Source organism: Chelonoidis abingdonii, chromosome 15 (genome assembly GCF_003597395.2).
Source record: "Chelonoidis abingdonii isolate Lonesome George chromosome 15, CheloAbing_2.0, whole genome shotgun sequence".
Taxonomy (NCBI): Eukaryota; Metazoa; Chordata; order Testudines; family Testudinidae; genus Chelonoidis; species Chelonoidis abingdonii.
This window is the reverse complement of record NC_133783.1, coordinates 45,934,618-45,958,822: the sequence shown is the minus strand read 5'-3', so window position 1 is coordinate 45,958,822 and position 24,205 is coordinate 45,934,618. Positions and strand designations below refer to the sequence as shown.

Here is a 24,205-nt window from a genome sequence, read left to right as displayed (position 1 = left end):
AACTAAAGACCATCACAAACTGCACTCTCTTCCTATTCAAGTGCAAGGCATCCTTTTTTGACTTGCCTCCCCTAACACACACATAGCAATGTGAATATTTATTTAAAAAACTACCAAAACAAGGCACTCCACTACACGTTTGCGCCACTGGGGAAAGGATGAGAAAAGAATAAATGAGAGTTATGTAGTCATGTTGCTTAATGGATTATAAGATGCTCAGCTATTACAGCCATGAAAGTGGTGTAAGAACAGCTATAGAATAGAATCCACTGAAACCAATGGAACTAGTTGATTTCAATGACTTTGAATCAGGTCCTAAAAAAGCAAGAATGGAATTAAAACATACAAATCCACCTGTGATGGCATCTGTCAATCCAATTTTTTACCTTCCAAGGATTACATGGTACAGTTGAATTTATAAGAGTCATGAGGGAGGCAAAGGGCAGGATGAGACTGATGTATTGTTATGTAACTCAAGTGCTCGCAAATACTGCTTTAATAAAAATTAAAAAAAAAATTACAGCATAATCCAGGACTTGCCCACCTCAAGTCAATGGGAGACTTGCCCATCGACTTGAATGGAAATGGATTTGTACTTACATAATACTTTACAATGTAAAACAGCTGCATTCAAGCCATCAACAGTAATTAACTTAAATTAATCAAGTGCATGTCATATGCAATTTGCTGTAGCCTTTACACTGTTTTGATTTTAGTCCAACTTTAATTCAAAGTTAGCACTGATCACTAACAGCTGCTCAGCCAAAGGGCAGATCACACATTCCCATTCCTCTGCCTTTCTTCATTCCAGCCAAGATCCTCTCTATTGTTTGCCACAACATATAATTAATCCAACATGCCCCTGCTCCCACTGAGCTTCACAAAAAAGGAACATTTTATATTTACTGTAAGTCCCTTGGTTTAATCTTTATTCAATTGTATGTTTTTGTTCATATATGTAAATATATAAATACTTACACCACCTCCAGACATATTTACAGTTAGATTCATAATTATTAGTTAAGCACCAATCAATCATAAGCTCAGCACCATCTGTACCTTTATAAGGCCAATTTTTCAAAATTGGGTGTGCAATTCTAGGCACCTACATTTATATTTTGGCACTTATGTAAGTGACTTGGTTTTCAGACGTGCTGAAAACCAACAGCTTTAATTGATTTTAATGGTACTAATCCACGTAACATTGCACTAATGGTGTTTTAGATTTAACCTACATAACTGCTGGATCACCCTATAGTGCCTCTGATAGTTATTTTGTGTAGATTATAGATAGCGCTGCTAGTGCCATCTATAGTTAAGGTTCTTCAATACTTCCCAGTATAAGATCTCTTTTTTTCAGTTGCTTATAACTTTGCCAGTCCTTAGGTGTTCAGGTTGAGCTTCAACATGTTGGGTGTCTGCCTTAGGGTGAATTATTCTGGGTAGTTTCAGTTAAAATGTTTCAGACATTCCAGAGCATGAGTAAGAGGAAAATGTGGTTTTTCCTATATTAAAAAAAAAAAATCTTATGACAATTTATTTAAGATGTTCTAGCGCCTCCATGCTTTGGAGCAGGGACTTGAAATTTGTTAGGGAGTCACGCGGATGTCAGGAATATGCCCTTTACTGTCACCCTGAAAAAATGCCCAAATATGGCCACACTATAAATCTTTGAAAAATTTCAATTCACACATGCTCAGCTGAGACTTCTTAGAGGTTGGCAGCTCAATTACTCTGCACTGAACATGCTCCGGTCCAGGGCTGACAGGGCTGAGCAGGACTTTCCCTGTAATTGCTTCAGGCTGTGTGGCACCAATCATCAGAACCACGAACAAGGAAATTGTCCCTCATGCTCTCATTGCCCACCATGCTGGTGCCCAGGTAGCAAGAAGGAGGAAGCCATCTGACTGAAATGCAGAAGAAACTGGAGCTGGATATGGGAGGAAGCAGGTAGGGTTGGGACAAGGAATATGGTGAGGAAGACTGGGAACCAGGGAGGAAAGAATGAAAGATGGAGACTGGAAGAGGATACCTGGAAGGAGAGGAGATTGGGAACAACTGGGACCAGCATGGGGATACTGAGACTGGATGCTTGTGGGGGCAGAGAGACTGGGACTTAGTCACGGAGCCTAGACTGACTGGTCAAGGAGAGAGAAACTGGAATGAGGAGACTGAGACTGGGTAGGTGAGGGGACTGGTACTGCGAGGAGCAAGGGATGAGGGAGTGGACACTAGAATGAGAAACTGGAGGGAGGAACAAGAATGGCACAAACACAGCGTGGAGGGGACAATGGCACCAACATTTCTAAGTCTCACCATTCCTCTGCTGTCAACAGATGTGTGTGGAATGTCTCATATCCCCCTCTAGTACTGGTCCAAAAAGAGGATGGCCACCTACTACTGCTGCCAGTTACTCCCTTAGTTCAAGTGGCAGAAGTCTGTGGTAAATCTAAAGGCTTCAGCCCACCTGATAAATCATGTGGGTTTCAATGCAGTGCCATAGCATGGAATTTCTATTTTTACAGTTAGCTTAGTTTTTCTTTGTAATTTCCTAGGTTTAAAAAAAAATGTTAAAAGAACATTAAAGTTGGGACACCACACGCTCAAAAGTTGAGGAAGCCAGCATCACAGGGTGTGCTGCCCCCCAATCGTCCCCTTGTGGCATGAGGTCACTCTGCAGGCCCCCTTCAATCAATCTAACCCCTCTCCGGGGCTCCCCAACTAAACTCACAACAGATCACTCTTGTAGGCCCTTCCCCAGGGCTTTATTTATTTTCCAAAACAACAAACAAAAATGAAAACACTAAGCAGTTACCCTTCGGACCTTAGTCTCTGCCCCTGTCTCCAGCAGACCCTGCCATTCCTTCCTTTTTCTGCAGTTCCTTCAACTTCCTCAGACCCTTTGCCTGCCTTCATTGTACTCTTTATTAGCTGATCCCCATTCAGATGTGCCTCCTTAGTAACTGGGATTGGAAGGTCCCAGGCCCCTGGCCCTTAAAGGGACAAGCCACCTTGTTACAGCCATTAATTCAGTTCCCTTTGTGCATATGCATTATGAGAGTCTTTAATTACATGATCACATAGTAGTTTTTTTCCACAGGATCCCTACCTTATTAACCCTACAGGAGGGACCTGTCCTGGGAATAATCAGAGTGGTGTAAAGGAGATTGCTGTCAGTAGGACTCTGGTCTCATTTGTTGCAGAAGTTGGAAAGTGTGTGAATGAGGAAGGAGATTGCAGGAAGAGAAGAGAATCAAATTCTATCCCTGCCTCTGCCACAGAGCTCCTGGGTGATGCTGGGCTTTCTGGAGTATGTTTGCAGTTATGCTGATAGGAAAGTTGGAGTAAAGCCAGTAGGGAGCTTGAAGGCAGTATACAGCTAGAGAACCTCCATGAAGATGGCTCAGCACTTGGTAGATCACCTGAGTTCTGGATCTTGGAGAATCAACTGATTTAATGTTATGAGCTGCCTATCACTTCCTGAGTGGACCAAACTTCACCAAGGGAAGACTTTTCAGTGAATTCTACAAGTGCAAGCATACAAAGTTTCTAGACCCAATTTGGATCAAAGGGGTAATATGGCTGTACATATGTGGGGCTTCTTACATACCTGCTGGAGTCCAGAGAGTTGTGAACTGAACCCTGTACACAAACAGGGTCATTGCACTTCAGGGGGAACCCTCCTTCCTCCCCCACAACACAAAATGGGAGGAAAAGCAGTGCATGCACTATCACATAATAAGCTGAATCAGCACATCCCAGAGTTACCCTGCTAGTGCCATCTGCTTTTGAACCTTCCGTCTAGCTGCTGATCCCCAGTGGAGCACCAGGTTATAGGTTTCTTGTGCCACTGCTACCTTCACCCAGGCAGTCTCTCTGCTATTAGGGTTCTCTGCCCTGGGCTGTACCCGCAGCTAAGATCTGCTGGCCCTCTAAAAATTTTCAACACTGCAGAAATGGTAAATTTGGGGCATAATTTATAAAAAGTTGTTTTCAATTTTTTCTTGATCAGAAAGTTACTGATTTTTACCAGTTTTACACTTAAACTGCAACCTTTAATTTAATATCACCTATATGCAATTGGGAAGAGTTAATGCCACTATGAGAATCTTACCAATTTGCTGTGATGTGGATGTCTTTAATTTGCAAATTTTGTGCCATATCCCATAGTATTTAAGGATACAAAATTCCTACTGAAGCCAATGGGAGTTTTGCCTGAGCAAGGGCTGTGGGATTTGGCCCTTAATTTTATAAGATTGTGGCTTATTCCATGAAATAATTTAGATTTCAAATTTCCACCAAAGAAATGAAATAAGGCCAAGGCAATCGGAGAATGCCTGTAGAATAAACTGCCCAGCCACCTTAGTGTAACTGTGTCAAAATAGAAACCACTCTACAGTGCTTACTGACTACAGTTTGGGGAATTACAGTAATGTGTACGTTTCCAATAGCTTGTCTTCTTCCAGCCAAAGAAATTACATGTAATAACTGAAGTGATGGACGAGATGGCTGCCCTTGCATTTATTTATGAAATTATTTATTAGTACCTCCTAATAATTAAAATTAATCCCCCTAGGAACTGATCTCTCTGAAGGAAAATCCCTGTTTACATTTCTGTCATGGGAAATCTTTAAAGTGAATTCTGACAGTGATTCACCTGTTCAATGGTGAAGAACATTTAGAGTTAAAATGACCGGGGGTACAATATGAAATCACCATAACACAATCAGATTTTACCATGGAGTGAGTCTCTCTCCATTTGATTGCAAAATTGTAGCTTCAACAACAAGCCATATGTGAAATATGATAAGAAGGGAAGTTCATGCACCAGCTGGAGTCTCATTCGATTAATGAAATTAAGTGTTTTTGAAAGCTCTTAATGTGACAGGTGAGAGGGAAAGGGTAAAAGTGCATGTGAGATTTCCAAAGAGCTGAAAAGCTTGGTGTTAGAAGTTAGTGTGTGTCATCATCACCAGCACATTTGTTATTATTACTATCAGTATTAGAGTATTAATTTATGTTAGAAGTCAGTCAGTGTGAGACTCAGCAGAGCTCTGAAAGTTTGGAGGAAAAGGTGGAAAGTTACCTGGTGGAATCTCGAGAATGGATTTTTCTTTTTTGTTGCCTTTCTTCTGTTTTAACTCTTTCTTGGCCGATCTGAACCTTGGGGGCTCCTCTGCCTCTGCAACGGGGGTTGTTTCTTCCTGTCCAGGTTGCTCTGTGAAAGGGGAAAATTCCTCATCGGGACCTGGATAGGAATAATAATGATCCCTGTTTATAATCTCCTGCAGGTAATAATCCTGATCCTCCACAGGCAAAGCCTGGGATAAATCCTCAAGCAGTGCTAGCCCAAAGGCACAGAGAGCAAGACAGAGCTGAGATGAACAGGAGCCTTTCTTGCTAAGAGAAATCATTTTTTTAAAGCAGCACAAAAGCTCCACTCTGAGTCCCAGATCCTTATTCAGCAGATAGGAAAAACAGCAAGCCGTGGTCACTGGTGAATTCCAGGACTTGTGTAGGGATAAAGAGTCCGGTCTGTGATAAATGCTTCTGCATTAGACTAGTTTGCAAAAGTTGCAAGGAGTGCAGTGAGAGAGAGGGCTGAGGAGGGAGGGAGGCAGGAGCCCGAGGTGCATGTGATCATAGGACTCACCAGCCAGACACATATACAGACACAGAGGGGGAAGAGAGAGAGCTCTGCTCTGCCAGCACTTGGCAGGTGTGACTCTCCAGAAAACTCTGTCCTGTTTTCTTTCTTGCTTTCTATTTCCCTCTCTTTCTTTCACTGCAAAAAACAGGGTTACAAGACACAGTTTTCAGTTCAATGTCTTGGCTTGTGTAACTCTTCCGCGAGGTGGTGTTGGCAGCAATGGGGGTTGGGTTCAATATCTAGGAGTTCCTCTTAAAAATGAGAAACGGTCCTGGTTCAAGCCCCTACCCAGTAATCTGGGAAAACTAAACACTACCCCCAGGCGCATCTAAGGGTATATCTACGCTATCCACCAGATTGGTGGGCACCGATCGATCTAGCGGGGGTCGATTTATCTTGTCTAGTCTACATGCGATAAATCAACCCCTATGTGCTCTCCCGTCGACTACTGTACTTTACCACAGCGAGAGGCGCAGGCGGAGTCGATGGGGGAGAGGCAGCAGTAGACTCATTGTGGTGAGGACACCATGGTAAGTCGATCTAAGTACATCAACTTCAGCTACATTATTCTCATAGCTGAAGTTGCGTAACTTAGATCAAACACTCTCCACACACACCCCCTGTAGACCAGGCCTAAGAGGCAATACTTCCTCACTCACAAGCCCTGAGGAAGTTTTATTAGAAGGAACCCAGAATTAATTTGGGAAAACACTGAAACAAATTATTTGAAAGGATGTAAACCATAAACAAACACTGTCTCCCCAGTATATAGGGCAGTGGCATTTGCCTCGATTTCCCACCTTGCAGTGTGAAAGTTTGATGGACAAATGTCCATTTAACATGCCACTCCCCTTTCCCTCCACTGCACCCCACTCTGTTGTCTGAAGTCAGCCAATTCCTGGAACTCAAGGGCGCATTCACGTGGGATCACTTCCACCCTGAAAGGGGGAGGGGAGTAACATTGAGCACTGCCTCTACTCTCCCACTGCTCACCACTGCCATTCATCTGCTGCTCCTCTGCCAGTGTTGGCCACTCACTGCTGCCTCTGCTGTCTGCTGCTGGTTGCCGCTGCTCCCACTGTTATATCTGTCACTGTTTGCTGCCATCTCTGTAATGCCATGATCTGAGGTTCCACCACTTAGCCCAGTTCTTTATGATCTCAGCTCTGAGTGATTTCACTGGCTAGTGGGGAACCTCACTGCAGCCTCTGCGTTGTCTTTCACTGCAACGCTGTCCTCACACCTGACACCAGATCTAAGGCTCACTCCCTAAACCTGCTCATCTGAGGACACTCAACTGAGTTTGATCAGTTCTGTATTTAAACATTGGAGAGGGGAGGGTCAAATGGTGTCTAGGACTTGTCAAACAGACCCCTTCCCATCCCCCTCACTTTCACTTGGATTTGACACCCCTCCCCCTATTTAGCAAGTGAGGTAAATTTTAGAGTGAGCCTTCAATCAGAACATGCTAAGCACAGTTCTGCTGCTCTTTACGTACACAAAAGGGATAACAACATTTAATTACCCCTGCACTCAATATGACAGTGAATTTTAAACCAAAGCAGCCAAAATTGAGCACTTTGGCAAAGCAGCTCTGCCTGCTTCAGGTCCTGAAGAAGAGTTCTGTGTAAGCTTGAAAGCTTGTCTCTCTCACCAACAGAAGTTGGTCCAATAAAAGATATTACCTCACCCCCTTGTGTCTAATATCCTGGGTCAGGCACAGCTACAACACCACTCTATGCAAATATACATGCTGCTCCTAAAGTCTCTTCCCTCACTAGATGGCAGGGGAGAGCTCATTCAGACCTTGGCTTACACTTGCAAGTTGCAGTGTCTTCCGTCCTCATATACACAGTTGATCCTGGACTCCATTTTTTATTTGACAAAAAGTAAAATTGACAACAAGCATTTGCCTCCCAGTCACTGTATAAACATATGTCTCCTCCATGCCAGAGAGACTCTGTGCTATGCATCTAGATCAAAGAAAAAATACCGTTTCTGTGTTTTGATTATAAAGTACAATTAACGTTGTTTTATATGAAGCGGTGCACAAAAGAAAATGTGTCTGCATGATCTCCTTTTGTCCTAAGGCATTCTATTTAGTTGCATGGGGTGAATAAAAAACAGGTGTTGATGGTGATCTGTATTTTCCTTCCCATTTTCTTAGTTTTGTGCACTTTCTCTACACTGATGTTCTACACAGCAACACAAAGGCAAGAAAGTGAAAGATTTGCAGAAGGAGAGTTGTTGGAGATAATCGTAGAATCATAGACTTTAAGGTCAGACTGGACCATTATGATCGTCTAGTCTGACCTCCTGCACAATGCAGGCCACAGAATCTCACCAACCCACTCCTGTATCAAACCCCTAACCTATGTCTGAGCTACTGAAGTCCTCAAATCATGGTTTAAAGACCTAAAGGTGCAGAGAATCCTCCAGCAAATGACCCAGGCCTCACACTGCAGAGGAAGGCAAAAAACCCTTAAAATCTTAACTAAGGAAAGTAAACATATAGACCCACTGTATCCACCTGCCCTACTTCTGCTCCTTCCCCATCCTGGCCTGGCCTTGTCCCCAGTTCTCCCATATATCACAGCCCTCATGGGGTCCCCGTGAAGCTGGTTACTATGCAATGCAGGAAGTGTGAAACCCTTCACAGTCACTCAAATTTTGCTACACACTGAGGAAAAGGAATCATATTAAGCTTGGGGTTCTCTAAACCTCACTTAGGAGTAGGACACAAGAATTGCTCCAGAACGGAAGCAACTGAAGATCAAGCAAAACTATTCTCTACAGATTTCAAATCCTTCATCAGGTCCTTTCACCTTTAAACTCTCCACACTACACACCTGCTATATATGTGAGAGAGAAACGTTATTCATATCAAACATAATTCAATTGTAGGTCTTTTGCACAATGTTGTTGTGGATTAAAGCAAAACTTCACATCTCAGCACCCATAAATGTTTATTGACAACACCTGTGATCCTCACTTCTGCTGCACACGGAGTTAAAGTTGGTAGGAAATTATTTACAAAAAAATAATCAACAAATTAAACAAAAATAATTTTCATTCAAATTTTTAGTTGAAAATTTTTATGTTTTCAGAGGGAAAAAGTCTGAAAACCAATTGTTTTCATCAAAAAAATGTGGCTTTTAGTTGCCAAAACCAAAAAGTTTTTCAGGTTTGAATTTTCATTTGTTTCATTGAAATATAAATTGAAAGCAATTGAAATTGCTTCATTTAACTGAAAAGCCATTTTCCATCAAATAAAAGTTTTGATGCAAAAAAACGTAACCAGTTCTGAACAGGATGTATTTTTTTAAACCAATCTTTTTGTCCCTAAAGCAATGGTGATAAGAGGGGAGGTTATGGGAGCTAACATCTCTGTACTTGGAGGGTTTGAAAATGGAAATTTACATAGTAATTCCTAATTATTCTTCTTAATAGCATCTCTTGTATCCAAAGGATGATCAACTTCTGGATATCCCTCAAAGGCCTTGGCTACAGTGGAGAGTTGCAGCGCTGGTGGTGGGTTTACAGCACTGCAACTTACTCACCATCCACACTTGCAAGGCACACACAGCGCTGCATCTCCCTGGCTGCAGTGCTGGCTGCACTCCTGCTCTGCCTTGGGTATAAGGATTGCAGTGCTGGTGATGCAGTACTGCTCCACAAGTGTGGCCACCAAAAGCGCTGTAATTGGCCTCCGAGGTATTCGGAGGTATCCCAGAATGCCTATTCAGCCACCCTGCTGTTTTGTTGTGAACTCCGAGCTCCTGGAGCTGCTTATCTAAAAAACAAACACAGCTCATTTGCTCGAGCAGAGGTAGGCAGAGGAATTCCTTTGGAATGTTCAGGGCTTGACAGTGTTTGCCTGAGGAGAGAAACAATGCGGCGGGGGAGAGGGGCGAGTCCGTTTTGGAGCAGCTGCTTATCTAGTCTGAAGGCTATTTGCATTTAGTGAATAAGGGGGCGGGGAAGGGGTCAAAACTTTTAAAATGATTGAAGGTTGGTGCTGTGTATCTTCCAGTGCTTAGAACTTGCAAGGCAGGGAGCTGACACAGTGTCAGCTCCAAAAATCCACTCTCTGTCTCCCCCACGCTCCCTGTCACATTCCACCCCATCCCCCTCTTTTGAAAAGCATGTTGCAGCCACTTGAACGCTGGGATAGCTGCCCATAATGCACCACTCCAAACAGTGCTGCAAATGTGGCCACACTGCAGCACTGGTAGCTGTCAGTGTGGCCACACTGCAACGCTTTCCCTACACAGCTGTACGAAGACAGCTGTAACTCCCAGCGCTGTACAGCTGTAAGTGTAGCCATGGCCTTACTCTTGACTGATTTCACAGATGTTCTTACCTTGTTTTCCCTTTGTAATGTATCTACTATATTCCCTTGGGCCTACACATCAGTTGGTGCAGATCTTTAGTCACAGAAAATGTCCATAATTTTACCACCATGAATTTCATAACCTTTCTTGTAGAAGTTTCAGAGGTGTCCATAAATCGAATACAGAACAGAAATAAGGGCACTTTCAGCTGTTGTACAGTAGGGACAATTTGAATTGTTTTTTCCATGTCAGCACTAATGACCTTATTATTTCACTAACTAAATACATTTGAACTGCAATTATTTAATTGCTGCAGTTGACCAAAAAAAAAAAAAAAAAAAAGGATACTGTTACTGTATGTAAAGACTGGCACAGATTTACACTTCCAAACATAACAAGATGGGAGTATTTTCTCAATATTTGGAGTCAAGTGTCTATTAAAGACCTGGATAATAGAATTTTTGGAATTTTACATTAGTAGCATTTTACAGCTTTAAAGGTCTACATTTCAGTATGTTAGCTTCCCCCTCACATCATGCAGCACCCTTTTCTTAACTAAAAACTATTTTACTACAACATAAGTTTACTGATTTATTAATTCACCAGATATGTATTATAATGTGTAAATTTGATAGAGGGCCTGAATTTCATAGCTGAGTGAATGTAATTGCATGTGTTCAATTGAATGCACCTAATTTGTACCTGTAAATACCATGTTTGTGAATGCAAATACTCAATTTGCATATACACATCTATATCTGTGTATATACGGGTTACCACAGTGCCCTTCCAGTGGTGTATATATATATTCATGTACTTAACTGTCCATTAGTAAGTGCGAACGTCTGATTTGAGCAGGCTATCACAGTACTTGCATATGCAAATTAGGCAAACATAATAGTGCACATGTAATTGTGCTTACTTGGATTTGGAAAAGTAAGACTCATATAGTGTTTTTTCCCCCAAATTCCTCAGTTTTTTTCTTACATCCTGCTGTTTTCAGCTATTAATGGGATATTACAGACTCCCAAATGGTACAGGCACCATCCACATTTCCTCACAGTATCAAACAACTGTTTTCCTTTCTTATGCACATGCCTATCTCCTACTAACATTAATCACTGGATCTTATCTGCATGAAGAGGCCCATTTACCCAAACATCTATATCTCTTGGTTATTTTTATTTACTTTTCCTCATAATTCAAATATTTCCTGTTTTTCCATCTGGGGAGAGAATAATCAAAAGGCGCAGTCCTAGTAATTCCATTCCTTTTAGAAATTGTTGTCACCCCCAAACTGCAGGCATACAGACGTTGTCAGCTCCCTTTGGACCAAATTCTGCTTCTGAATATACACATATGGTTGTCATTGCAGTCAGATGGAGCTGTGCATGCACATCCCTGGACAGAATGTATCCCTCTAGCAGCATAGGGTGGATGCAGCTTCTTTTCTTTTTAACAGGCAGGTCTTGTTTCAAAACAGAGTCCTGGGACCACACAATTTGCAGAAATTGAGCCAAATTTTGCGCCATAAAACCAGTCTGAGTCTAGTGACATCATTGAACTCACAATGGTGTAATTAAGAATGGAATGTGTCCTAAGACAGTTTCTACCTCTTTTACTTATAAAATGCCAGTGCAGTTTAAAAATAATTGCAACTGATAAGAAATTAATATTTCCTTAAAGCAACTACAACTAGCATTATCTTTACTATTGGAATGGAATTATTCCTCTTAATAATATGTAGATCACTCTATACAGTATTTAAATCCTGGACCCACTGAAGTGAAATGCAAAAATCAGTTGAAAAGGTGCCAGGATCTACTTGTAACAAGTATACGTTTGGAGATTATGGACCTGCTGCTGATTTCACTAACCCTAGTTTTACATCAATGTAACTCAGATGTCTTCAGTGGAAATATTCTTAGTTTACATCTTCTGTGGAGAACTGGATCCTGTATGTTGCTGAGAGAGAGAGAGAGAAAGAATAGCTTTGCTTCTTCATAGATAGTTTCTGACAAACAGTTTTCTTTGGTCCTGATTCAGGAAAGTATCCCTATTCAGGAAGGCACATAAGCACATACTTATGCTTAAAGCTGAGCATATGTTCAATGCTTTCCTGATTCTGGGCCTTAATTTTTGTTTATATGATACACTGTATGCTCCTATTTTTGTTATCACTTAATTATATTTTAAACCGCTGGGCGACCTTTATGACTTTTCTTTCTAATTATGTGTATTTTTTTAATTCACTAAAAAAAAAAATCTTGTAATCTAAGAAAGAAGCAGCCTTATTTCATTAGTATTCCACAGGAACTTTCTGAGATAGCACATAAGGTTTCTATATGCTTTGGAAACAAAACAATAATTGTTCTTCCAAGCACCAGGAAAGCATGTGTCCCTTTACACTTAAGATGTGTAGTAAATCATGGACCACAAAATGAAGAAAATGGAAGTAAATTCCCCCCCCCACACACACACACATATATATACAAACCATATTACTCCTACTGTCAACAGGAGCAAAATATATCACATAGGAAAGGGAAACCTCAAAGTGCTATTGGAAAATACAAAGTAAACTGCATTTAAAATTTTAGAACCATGCCTCTTACAAGCCTATCTTCAAACGGTGACTGGACATTGAAAATGATCTCGTATTAACCCATTTTATTCATTTTAAGTGCTGTTTTTAGTATAAACAGAATTTCATGGTTTTGCCAAATAGAAGCTGCCAAAAATATTAGACACTTTCTGTCATAGCTTCCTACTCAGATTTGAACCTTAGAGTTCAGAAACTAAGATGCTAGCATGAAACCTCCAAGCTTAATTACCAGCTTGGATCTGATAGCGCTGCCACCAGCCAAAAGCCTTTGTAATCAAAGGAAGCAAGTATCACAATTAGAGAAAGGAACCGCACACGTGCTACTCTTGAATAGTGTTGGGGAAGTGATGGTGCTTAAGTTAACGAATTAAGTTTATACGACACCAGATGCCTACTTACAAGCCTCTCTTCAAAGGGTGACTGGACATCTTGAAATGATCTCGTATTGAACGCATTTATCCATTCATTGTTGTAAGTTGGCATGTTTATTTGGTAGATAGTAAACGAGCCGAATTTATGTTTTGCAAACTAGAGCTCCAAAATAATTAGACAGAACCGTCTGTCAAGCTTCCTACTCAGATTTGAAACACTTCTTATAAATGTCTTTAGTTTTCAGAGACTAAGATGTATCAGACATGCAAACCTAGGGGTCCATGTAGCTATGATTCTATAACCTGGAGAGAGACTTGCGATCTGATAGCTAACGTTCCCGCCAGAGACCTAAGCCAAGAAATCTGTCCAGTGTTTGGGCCGGACACGCCTAGGGTGCTCGCTTGCACGCACCCAAAACCTAGGGGTTCTGGGGGACCACTATAGTCTCTCTCGCATCGAGCTATGACGCTGAGATCTGATAGCGCTGTCACCAGCCAAAAATTTCCAGTGTTTGGCTCACTCTGGTCTCCCCAAAACCTTCCCTGGGGGACCCCAAGACTCAGATGCCCTGAGCCTTACCACAAAGGGAAATAACCCCTCCTCCCCTTGTCTTCTCTTTACTTCCTCCCCAGGCTTCCCCTCCGTGGGTTATCCTGGAAGATTACTGTACTTAAAGTCCTTGAATTACAAAACAGAGAGGGCACTTTACCTTCCCCCCTCCTTCTTTTTCCCCCTCACAGTCTTCCCTGAGAGAGACCGTAATCCTGGCACAGGGATTTCTATCCCCTAGAGCCTCACTTAGAAAAGAAAATCCAACAGGTTTTAAAAAGAAAAGCTTTATATAAAAAGAAAGAAAAGACATAAAATGGTCTGTATCAAGATAACAATATACAGGGTCAATTGCTTAAAAGAAAAATATGAATAAACAGCCTTATTCAAAAAGAAATACAATTTAAACATCCCAGCAACTACACACATGTAAATACAAAAAAAACAATAAAAGCCTCTTGTTTTTCTACCTTTGTACTCACAACTTGGAAACTGAAGATTAGAAGCTTGAAGATAGAAAGATCCCTCTCACAGCCGAGAGACAGACCGGAGACACAGACAAAGGGACACACAGCCAAACATTCCCTCCCTGAGCTTTTAAAAATCTTGTTTCCTGATTGGTCCTCTGGTCAGGTGTTTGGTTCCCTTTGTTAACCCTTTACAGGTAAAAGAAACATTAACCCTTAGCTATCTGTTTATGACACCTTCTCTTTATCTCTTAAGCATATCAAAAGCTGTCGCAAAATATGAACTACAACTAAGAATAGCCATTAATGCTCCCTTTGCTCTAGGAAAACTGCTATTTCCTCTAGGAAAGCAATGTTTAAAATAGTCAAATGGCATTAATTAAGACAACTGCTTTTAGAAATCACTTATTTTAATTGTTTAAGAAATGGAGCACAACTCCAAAGTGGGACAAATAGCACTATCTTTTCTGGTAAAAAAATAACATGACCTTCATAAGATCATTCTTTGCACTTGTGTGTATGAGGAAGGAGCTCAAATTGCCATGGAAACCAAAGGTTCCTTGTTATCTAATACTTCCCGAGGCTATGATATCATGATCATCACATGAACACATTTTGGGCTAGAGATGGTCCTGAGCAGCACAGTTTGGATCTGGATTTTGAGCCCCCAAAATTGTCTGGGCTTTTGACTCAGTTCACAATAGAAATATTTTGGAATTGGATCAGAGTTTGGATCCCAGTACTCCCTACCCCTCCCGCTCCACAGAGGGTGTTTCTATCTGACATCTTGGCTCAGTCCCATCTCTGTTCTTGAGGGTGTATATTTACTAATTCTTCCCTTTTTTTTTTTTTGGTTTAAGTGCTCCATTCCTTAAGGGGGGACAGATTAAGAGAAATGGCATTTAAAGAAAGCAGGTTAGACAGTATCAATCAATGTCTCTGTGACATATTCAGAAAGTTGTAAACATGAGTAAAAGTATTTTCTGATACTTTTAAAAAGAATACTTATGGCAACCAAATTCCTCCAGGCCCCTGCATGACTGGTAGTTTTAATGCCAACACCACACTGACCTGGCATTTGTCAAACACATTCCAGGATTGATACCAGTAGGAGCCTAACTAGGAATGGGGACTGAAGAGATTCACAGGTACTTCAAACATTTGTAAAACTGGCTGGCTGAAGGAAAAGGAGCTAGTTACTAAGATTATTTTATTGACATTTTTGCATTTGAAAGACTGTAGCTCTGAATTAATGCTTATTTTAAGTATTAATCAAAACAGATACATACATTGCACATTTGGGGAATGGGCTGGACAACACAGATCCTACATAATTTTGAGAAGCAATGGGACAGAATGATCTCACTATCTATACACAAAACCTGAAAATGGTATGTAAATAAAATGCCCTTCAAATTCTAAATTCAATGTCTCTCAAATTTGTTGGAAACAAAAAACACCTGCTTCCAGCAAGTTCCCAATGAGTTCACCAATTTACACTGTCCAGTTATTCCCAAAACTAAACAGACTACAGGGCTGTCTTTGTAGCATAAGAAGGAAATAGTGTTTCCCTCAGATATACTAGAGCAGTGGTTCTCAAACTTTTTTTTTCGCAGACCACTTGAAAATTGCTGAGGATCTTGGCAGACTTAATGATCTTTCCAAATGTTGTTTGTACCGTCACCTAACTATTGTAAAGCACTAAATAAAAAAAATCTTAATAATAATTAACGTTTTTGTTTACAAATAAAACCACACAACTCATATTATAATACAGTAGTCTTACTTTTCTAATGTGATGGATGTGCCCTCTCTCCCCTGCCACAGCAGCCCCCGAGCTGGGGCTTGGAAGGATGGGGGGTTTAGACAGGGTTCATCAGGGTTCATCCCTCTCTGGGGCGCTGGGAAACCACATCGCCTCCCTTAGTGCTTGCACGGCCCCTTGGGGAATCAGTCGGGCCGCAGGAGTCCTGGATCAAGCCGTCCGGCAGGGGGCTTAGCACACACAGGTAACAGTTAACAGATAACTAGCCCAGGCCCTGGGTCAGGGCGGGGCAGTAAAGAGTCACAGCTCAGTCCCTTAAGCAGAGGCTGAGCAAACACAGGTACCCGATAGCTGTTACTAAGCCCAGGTCCTGAGTCAGGGCGGGGCAGCAATGAGCTCAAGGTTCAGGCCTTCAGGCAGGGGCAGAGCAAACACAGGTTTATAGCACACTCAGACATCAGGCTCTGAGTGGCCTGGGAGATGGGGAGACTACCACCCACACATTGGGTGGGTGTGGGGGGGGAAAGACACAGGCCCTCCCATTCCACTGCATCCCAGCCCGGGGCCCTAGCAGCAGCCACAGGCCCACTGCTGTGTCAGTGGGGATCCTGGCCACAACACACTGACATGGGTCGGCTACCCCGGGCTGCTTCCCAACTCACCCTCTGGAGGTACCTGAGTCAAGGTGGTGTCCTCAGGGGGGTCGATCACCATTGGATCCTTGGGCTAGCTGGCGAGGGGCAGGCTCAGCGACTCTCCCACACGCTGGTCCACCTTGAGTGTTGGCCGGTCAGGCCAGTCTCCAGGTCCGCCGCTGGTTGCTGGAGTCTCCCTGGTGGGAGCTGGGCCAGAGGCATCTGGCCTCTCCAGCGCTGCCTCTCAAGTGAGCTCTGGGGTTGAGCTCTTATACTTCCTGTCCGGCCTCTGACCTGCTGGGGGGCGGGCTTGGAGGGCTCTGGCTCCGCCCACTCTGGTGTCTGTGGGAGCTCGCCCCTCTCTGGGGCACTGGGGAACCACACCTCCTCCCTACAGCGGATCTCTCCCGCACCACGGTAGACCCTGAGTTGGTGCTGGGAAGGAGGCGGAGGGTCTCTTCCCTGCAACAGCAGCCATAGAGCTGAGGCTGAGAAGGCCATCTCTCCCTGGCAGCCGCAGACCTGGAGCTGGGGAAAGTTGCACCTTTCTCTGGCTGCCACAGCTCTGCACATCCCAAATTCCCCCCACCCCCTCTTCTCACCCCACTGCCCCCTCCCACCTACCCCTTATTCCCAAGGCCACCACCTCATCTTACATGTGTGTCTTTTCCAGGGTCCAGGCACCTAATTAGTGGAGTTGGTGGATGGCCCTTCATTCTCTTGTGTGTGGTCACCCAGGCATGCAACTTTAGAGGGAACTATCTGCAGACCACCTGAATGGTTTGAGAACTTCTGTACTAGAGTACTCATTGCACAGCTGGCTGACACATGGGTTAAGTGGGATGCCTCTGTATGCCTGGCACACAAAGAAGATAAGTTTTGTCCAAATATGAACTGACATAATATATGGAGGCTGCATTATTTACATCTAATACATTTGTTTGAAGGTGGAAATATCTGATTTTGTTAACATTCATAATTATGTACTTTTGGACAATAATACTTCTCTAAACTTAATATACACTAAATACCATCAATAACATTATCTCCCTTATAAAAACAGTGAGGAACCTGAATGATTCATAAAGAACATAGGCAATTAAATGAGTTCTAACTTGTCATACATCAAGCATCAAAGACTCATGAGAGATGTTTACATTACTGGTTATGACAATATAGTTTTACAGGTATGTAATAAACTTGTTTGAACCTGACTTCTAGTCATTAAACATAGACTTGTGCTATCGTGTTGGATAATGCTGTTTAAAAAGTGAAGTGATAAAGTCTCATTGCATCTTTAGCGTCTAAAGACAGGAGATGATTACTAATGTGTAGTTTAATGCACATTATGAAGCTCTAGAATTTCTGCAATACAATATCACCATTTCCATCTGTCATGGTATAATTCCCCACTCTGAACCTTAGCGTCCAAAAGATGGGGTACCAGCATGAATTCCTCTAAGCTCAATTACCAGCTTACTACTTGTAGCACTGCCACCAACCAGGAATTCCAGTGCCTGGTACACTCTGGTCCCCCCAAAACCTTGCCTGAGGAACCCCAAGACCCAGATCCTCTGGATCTTAACACAAGAGAAGTAAACCCTTTGCCCCACCATTGCCTCTCTCCAGGCTTCCCCTCCCTGGTTTCTGGAGATCAGTGATTCAACTCCTTGAATCTAAAATAACAGAGAGGAAAATCCACCTTCCTCCTCCTTCCTCTTTCCCCTCCCAGACTCTCCCTGAAGAAGAAGTAATTCTACAGAAGAAAATTAGCCTTTCTCTCCCCTTCCCCTCCTTCTTCCCACCAGGCTCCCTGCAGTTAATCTCAGTGATACCCGTCCTTCCTGGCGTCTTGCAACTCATGCAATACAAAAAATAAAACATAATCAGTCTAAACGAAAAAGCTTTATATTAAAAGAGACTGAAAAACCTAAATTATTCTTTGTAAATTAGATGCTTTGATCTAGCGTACCATGGGCTTTTCAGCTCATAGACACTGGAAATACAACCTCCCAGCCTAAGGCGTACAAAGTACAAATAAATACTTCTAGCAACAAAAACAAATTTGAACTCCTTCTAGTCTAGATTATACCACAATTTGAACTCCGTTCCAGCTCAATTTTGTCCGCTATTTGGCAGAATAAAAAACAAAACATTAAGCCTAATCTCGCCTGATCTCCCTAGTACTCAACTATTCCGTGAACTTAAAAAAGATTCCTGTATCGATGAGATTGCGAAAACCTGGTGCACGTCTGTGTCTCTCAGAACCCAAAAAGCAACCACCAAATTCTAACAGCACACACAAAAACTTCCCTCCCACAAGATTTGAAAGTATGCTGTCCCCTGATTGGTCCTCTGGTCAGGTGACAGCCAGGCTTACTGAACTTGTTAACCCTTTACAGTCAAAAGAGATATAAAGTACTCCTGTTTTATTAACTCCTACTATCTGTTTATGACACCATCTATGCAAAATGCATGTGTGACCAGGGTCCCTGGGGGGCCACACTGAGGTTATGCAATTAGGACAAACTGCAAAGAATGGGGCAGACAATCCCCAAAGCTGGTGGATATCCCAATATTTAGATTTACCAAGCCTTCTACAATACCTTTGCACAGAAGCTAAAATACAGTTCCCTTATAGCAACCTAGTCTTGGGCTTCCACCCAGACACTCAAGTCAGATATGATGAGGATTACCAAAAATTTTATTCTTCATATAAGTTCTACCAATCCTAAAGGATCAGACACATTACCTCCCAAGTTAATGAATATTTCAGATCTTACCCAAATATACACATACAGCCAATTCTTAATAACTAAACTAAATTTTTTTAAAAAGAAAAGAGAGTATTGAAGATCAATATACATATAGACATGATTACAGTCCTCAGATCAGTTTTATAGTAGAGATGGAGAGCGCTGTAGTTGCAAAGAGTTCCTTCAGAACGAGTCCATAGGTTATAGTCCAGTGTTCATATTCAGGGTGATCCAGATGGGACTGGAGATCTCAAGTCTTACAACTCAAGCTTCCCCTGCATAAAGCATCAAGCAGATCTGAGATAAAAAATATCAGGACCCAAGGGTTTTTTATACAGTTTCAGGCCTTCTCTTGACAATTCGGAATTCTTAGGTGAACAGGCAATCATTGAGATTCTGAAGCAGACCTCTTTCCTAAGCATCATGGATAATTAGCTACACGGATTAACGTAAGGCAATTGCCTGTTTTCCATCATTTGCAGGTGATTTGCAGTCAATCAATATCAAGACAGTAATATCACTATATTTTGTGTTCATTTAAATATTAAGCTCTCTCGTTGATCTCCGAATTAACATAATGCAGCATAGCCAGAAAATGTTTGATTACATTGTTAAGCTCTAACTTTTATATATGTAAACACACAAAAACACAAACACTATCTACCAATGTGACCCTCAAGATTGAATTTGGGTAATTTATCCTGCAGGATGCTTAACCCTTACTGACCATGAGTCACAGCATACAATTAACAGATTTGGACAAATTCAAGGCTTAGTGTTAATTGCATTGTAAGAGGGCATGGTTTAGGAGGATGGAGCGCTGGACTGGGAATCAGGAGACTGGGCTCCGTCACTGATTGGCTATGTGTCCTGAGGTGATTCTCTTCATCTGTTTCTTCTCTCATCTTCCATTTGTCTTGTCTATTTAGACTGTGAGCTCTTAAGGGCAGGGTCTGTTTCTTACTACGTGTGTTCAGTGCCAAGCACAATGGGATCCTGATCTCAGTTAGGGCTTCTAGGAACCACTATAATGAAAATAATACTAAGAATAATACTGACTTTAGTGGAGTTATATTAAGGATGTAATGGAACAAGATAACACTCATAAAGGACTCAGCTGAAGCAGCAGCAAGCTTTATTCCAAGAACACAACACAGCACCTTGCAGGTAAGGAGCCAGGCAGCCACTGTGTTGAGCAGACTGACTGGTACTTGTTGAGTTCTTAAACAGTGGGCATGGGTGGCCTCCAGTGGGTAGCAATTAGTCGTGGGGGTAAGCTATATTAATTCAATTACAAGCCTTGCATAGGCTGCATGAGTTCCTTACAAAGGATGGATTTGGCCCACTGAGTCTGAATGTTCGGAAATACTAAAGCTTAGACAAACACACAGAGAAGTGTATTTGAATAGTTGTTCTTTAAGTCTTCATATTGTTTTCTGCTAATTTAACACAAGCAAAATCTAACTCTTCTAATGAAGAAAAGGAATATGAAAAAATTTCCAGAAGCTGTCCTGAGAATATAAGCAGTTTATCCCACTCCTAGAAATATTAAATAATAATATTAAAGTTATACGTAAATCACTTGTTTGACTCCAAGAAAGGAAATGTTGGTTCTTTTTTAACATAGTCCAAACAAGCAGATTTCTTTTTTACCACTATCATTTTAATTAATAAACAAAACCTGTACAAAAATCTAAATATTTTGGCATTTTGTAATGGTGTTATGTAATATTATTACCTGGGACCTCTCTTCCTCCGCTACCATCTCACCCATCCACCCGTGCCTCTGGATCTGCTTCCCTTTACTTGGATTTGAAATCAAGGTATCCAGATGTCTAATAGAATGAAGCATCAGCTTTTATGTTGTTTCCTCAAATACCTAGCCAAACAGGATCTCTATTGTTCAGTGTCACTTTCACAGCTTTAAGACCTATGTTCGTATTGAGACTTGCTTTCACACCTGTGATTGCACCATGCTTCATTGCTCCACAATCTCATGGTTCTGTTTCATGAGAATTCTCATAAGATTTGTGATGATGGATGAATCACATCATTAGAACTTCTGTCTGAAATAAACAAGAACGGGTGGTAACCCCACTGGGAATCAGGGAGGGAAACTCAGAAAAGAAGACGTAAAATATGATGTTCTGATGCAAGCTTGGAGTCAGAGCTGGTGTGAAGGTCAAGAATCAAGCTCAGGGTCAGAAAGAGAGAGTCAAAATCAGGCCAAGGGTTAGTACCAGGGTCAGTGTTGGTGTTCCAGGAGTTGATTGAGGCTCAGTATCCAAGTCAGAGCTGAAGTAAATATCAGGAATTCAGAAGCAAACCAGTCACAGTAGCTACCTAGAAATCCATATTGTTGCCTGGACACTCCGTGGTATGCAGGGCCGGCTACAGGCACCAACAAAACAAGCAGGTGCTTGGGGCGGCACATTTCTAGGAGAGGCATTCTGGCACCGGCCATCACAGGTGCCAGCTCCAGCACATGGGGAAAAAGCACCCCTGCCACCTCAACTCACCGCCCCAGCTCACCTCCGCTGGCTCCCCTGAGCCCCACCGCCACTTCTCTTCTCCCTCCTCCCTCCCAGGCTTGCTGTACACGAAACAGCTGTTTTGCGCAGCAAGTCTGGGAGGGAAGTGAAGCCAAGCAGCTGGCGCTGGGGGGGAGGCAGCAGTGGTGGAGTGGAGGTGACCTGGAGCGGGGAGTGGTTCCTCTATCCCCTGTTACTGCCTGCACCCCCCCCAGCTCCCCTCTGCTCCACCTGCTCCCCTGAATCTGCCGCTGCTCCGCTTCTCCACCCTCCCTTGCCTGAGAGGGAGTGGGGAGAAGCAGAGCGGCGGCACACTGGGGGGAGCAGGCAGAGCGGAAGTGAGCTAGGGTGGGAGGTCCAGGGGGGCCCCCAGCAAGCAATGGGGAGGGAAATGTTGCACGCTCGGGGGAGGAGGCGGGGCTGGGAATTTGGGGAAGAGGTTCAGAAGAGGTGGAGTTGGTGAGGGGCCAGGGGGCGTGAAGAAAAGGGAAGGCAGTCAATTTTTTTTTTTTGCTTGGGGTGGCAAAAATCCCAGAGCCGGCCCTGCTGGTATACCCCATGAGTTTATATAGGATCAAGGAGCCAATTATCAATCATCAAGACAACTATCCGTCAGATGACTCAAGGTGGAACTTTCTGTGGCTGCAACTTCCGCAGATTGTGGGTTTCAGGGATCAGTCATATTACTGCTGACAGTGTGGGGATGTTGGTTGCCTAGGAGCCCTGCAGGGCTCTGGTCAAATTCTACCAATCCTTATAGAGCACTATGTCCAGTTCTGGGCACCATGCTCGAGGAAAGATGTAGACAAACTGCAGAGAGTCCAGAGGACAGCAACAAAAATAAGAGTTTAGAAAACCTGATCTATGAGAAAAGGTTAAAAAAAACTGAGCACAGAAATGTAGGACTGGAAGGTACCTTGATAGATCATCTTGGCCAGTTCCCTGAACTGATGCAGGATTAAGTATTAGCTAGACCATCCCTGACAGATGTTTGTTAACCTGTTCTTGAAATCCTCCAATGATGGAAATGATGGAAAAACCTCCCTAGGTTCCAGTGCTTAACAGCCCTGACAATTAGGAAGCTTTTCCTAATGTCTAACCTAAATCTCCCTTGCTACAATTTAAGCCCATTACATCTTGTCCTGTCCTCACTAGATAAGGACAACAAATGATCACCCTCCTCTTTATCACAACTTTTTAAGTACTTGAAGACATGTTTCCCCTCACCCCACATCTTCTTTTCTGTAGACTAAACAAAACCAATTTTTTCAATTTTCCTCTTAGGTCATGTTTTCTAGGACTTTAATAATTTTTTTTGGTCTCCTCTGTACTTTTTCCTATTTGTCCATATCTTTCCTGAAGTGTGGTGCCCGGAACTGGACTCAATACTCCAGCTGAGGCCTTATCAGTGCTGAGTAGAGTGGAAGAATTACTTCTTGTGTCTTGCTTACCAACATTGCCGTTAATACATCACAGAATGAAGTTTGGTTTTTTTACAACCCATATTTACTTTGTGATCCAGTCTAACCCTCCAAACTTTTTCTGCATACTCCTTCCTAGGCTGTCATTTTCCATTTGTATTTGTGCAATTGATTATTCCTTTTTAAGTGTAGAATGTGGTATTTTTCCTTATTGAATTTCATCCTATTTATTTCAGATCATTTTTCCATTTAGTCAAGATCCTTTTGAAACCTAATCCTGTCCTTCAAAGTGCTTGCAACCCCTTCCAGCTTGATATCATTCACAAACTATGCCATCATCCAATTCATTTATGAACATATTGAATAGGATTGGACCCGAGACAGATCCCTGTGGGATCTCACTCAATATACCCTTCCAGTTTGACTGTAAACCATTATAACTACTCTGAGTCTGCACGTCTGCAGGAGGTCCGCTGGTAACGCGGATTCTGTGTACCTGCCACCAAATTGCCGCCAAAGCCATGGGACCGGCAGACCTCCTGCAGGCATGCTGCTGAAGGCAGTATGACTGCCACCCTCCCGGCGACTGGCAGGCTGCCCCCAGTAGCTTGCCGCCCCAGGCACGCACTTGGTGAGCTGGTGTCTGGAGCCGCCCCTGTTCATGAATTTGATACTATATTAAAAATTATGCCATTTCAGAATATAAATAAGTATATTCAGACCCATTCACCATCTCTAATTCACACATTCTGGGCAAACTTCCAACAGAACTCACAGGGAATTTCCCTTGGTAGTTCTTTCCCAGCTAATAAGGCAAGGATGGAGATGCATCTTCTTCCAACTCCAGAGAAATGTGCAAAGCAGTCAGATATTTTGATTACTTATTAATGTTGAGGGATGTCTGCTGGTTCCAAGGACACTAGATGTATATTGTAACTGAGATCTATGGTTAAAATTAGGTCATTCCTTTTAGACTCATAGACTTATAGACTCGTAGGTCAGAAGGGACCAATATGATCATCTAGTCTGACCTCCTGCACAAAGCAGGCCACAGAACCCTACCCATACACTTTTATAACAACCCCTAACCCATGACTGAGTTATTGAAGTCCTCAAAATT

At 42.5% G+C, this 24,205-nt stretch overlaps 1 protein-coding gene across 1 annotated transcript in view; it reads right to left on the bottom strand.

Annotated features, from left to right (window-relative positions):
• CPXM2 (carboxypeptidase X, M14 family member 2) overlaps positions 1 to 5,616 on the bottom strand; it is a 113,099-nt gene extending 107,483 nt beyond the window's left edge. Inside the window, exon 1 of the mRNA XM_032796484.2 lies at positions 5,087 to 5,616. Within this exon, the coding sequence (XP_032652375.1) occupies positions 5,087 to 5,414 (328 nt within the window). The 5' untranslated portion in view covers positions 5,415 to 5,616. The remainder of the gene's footprint in view (positions 1 to 5,086) is intronic.
• Positions 5,617 to 24,205: the final 18,589 nt, after the last annotated feature.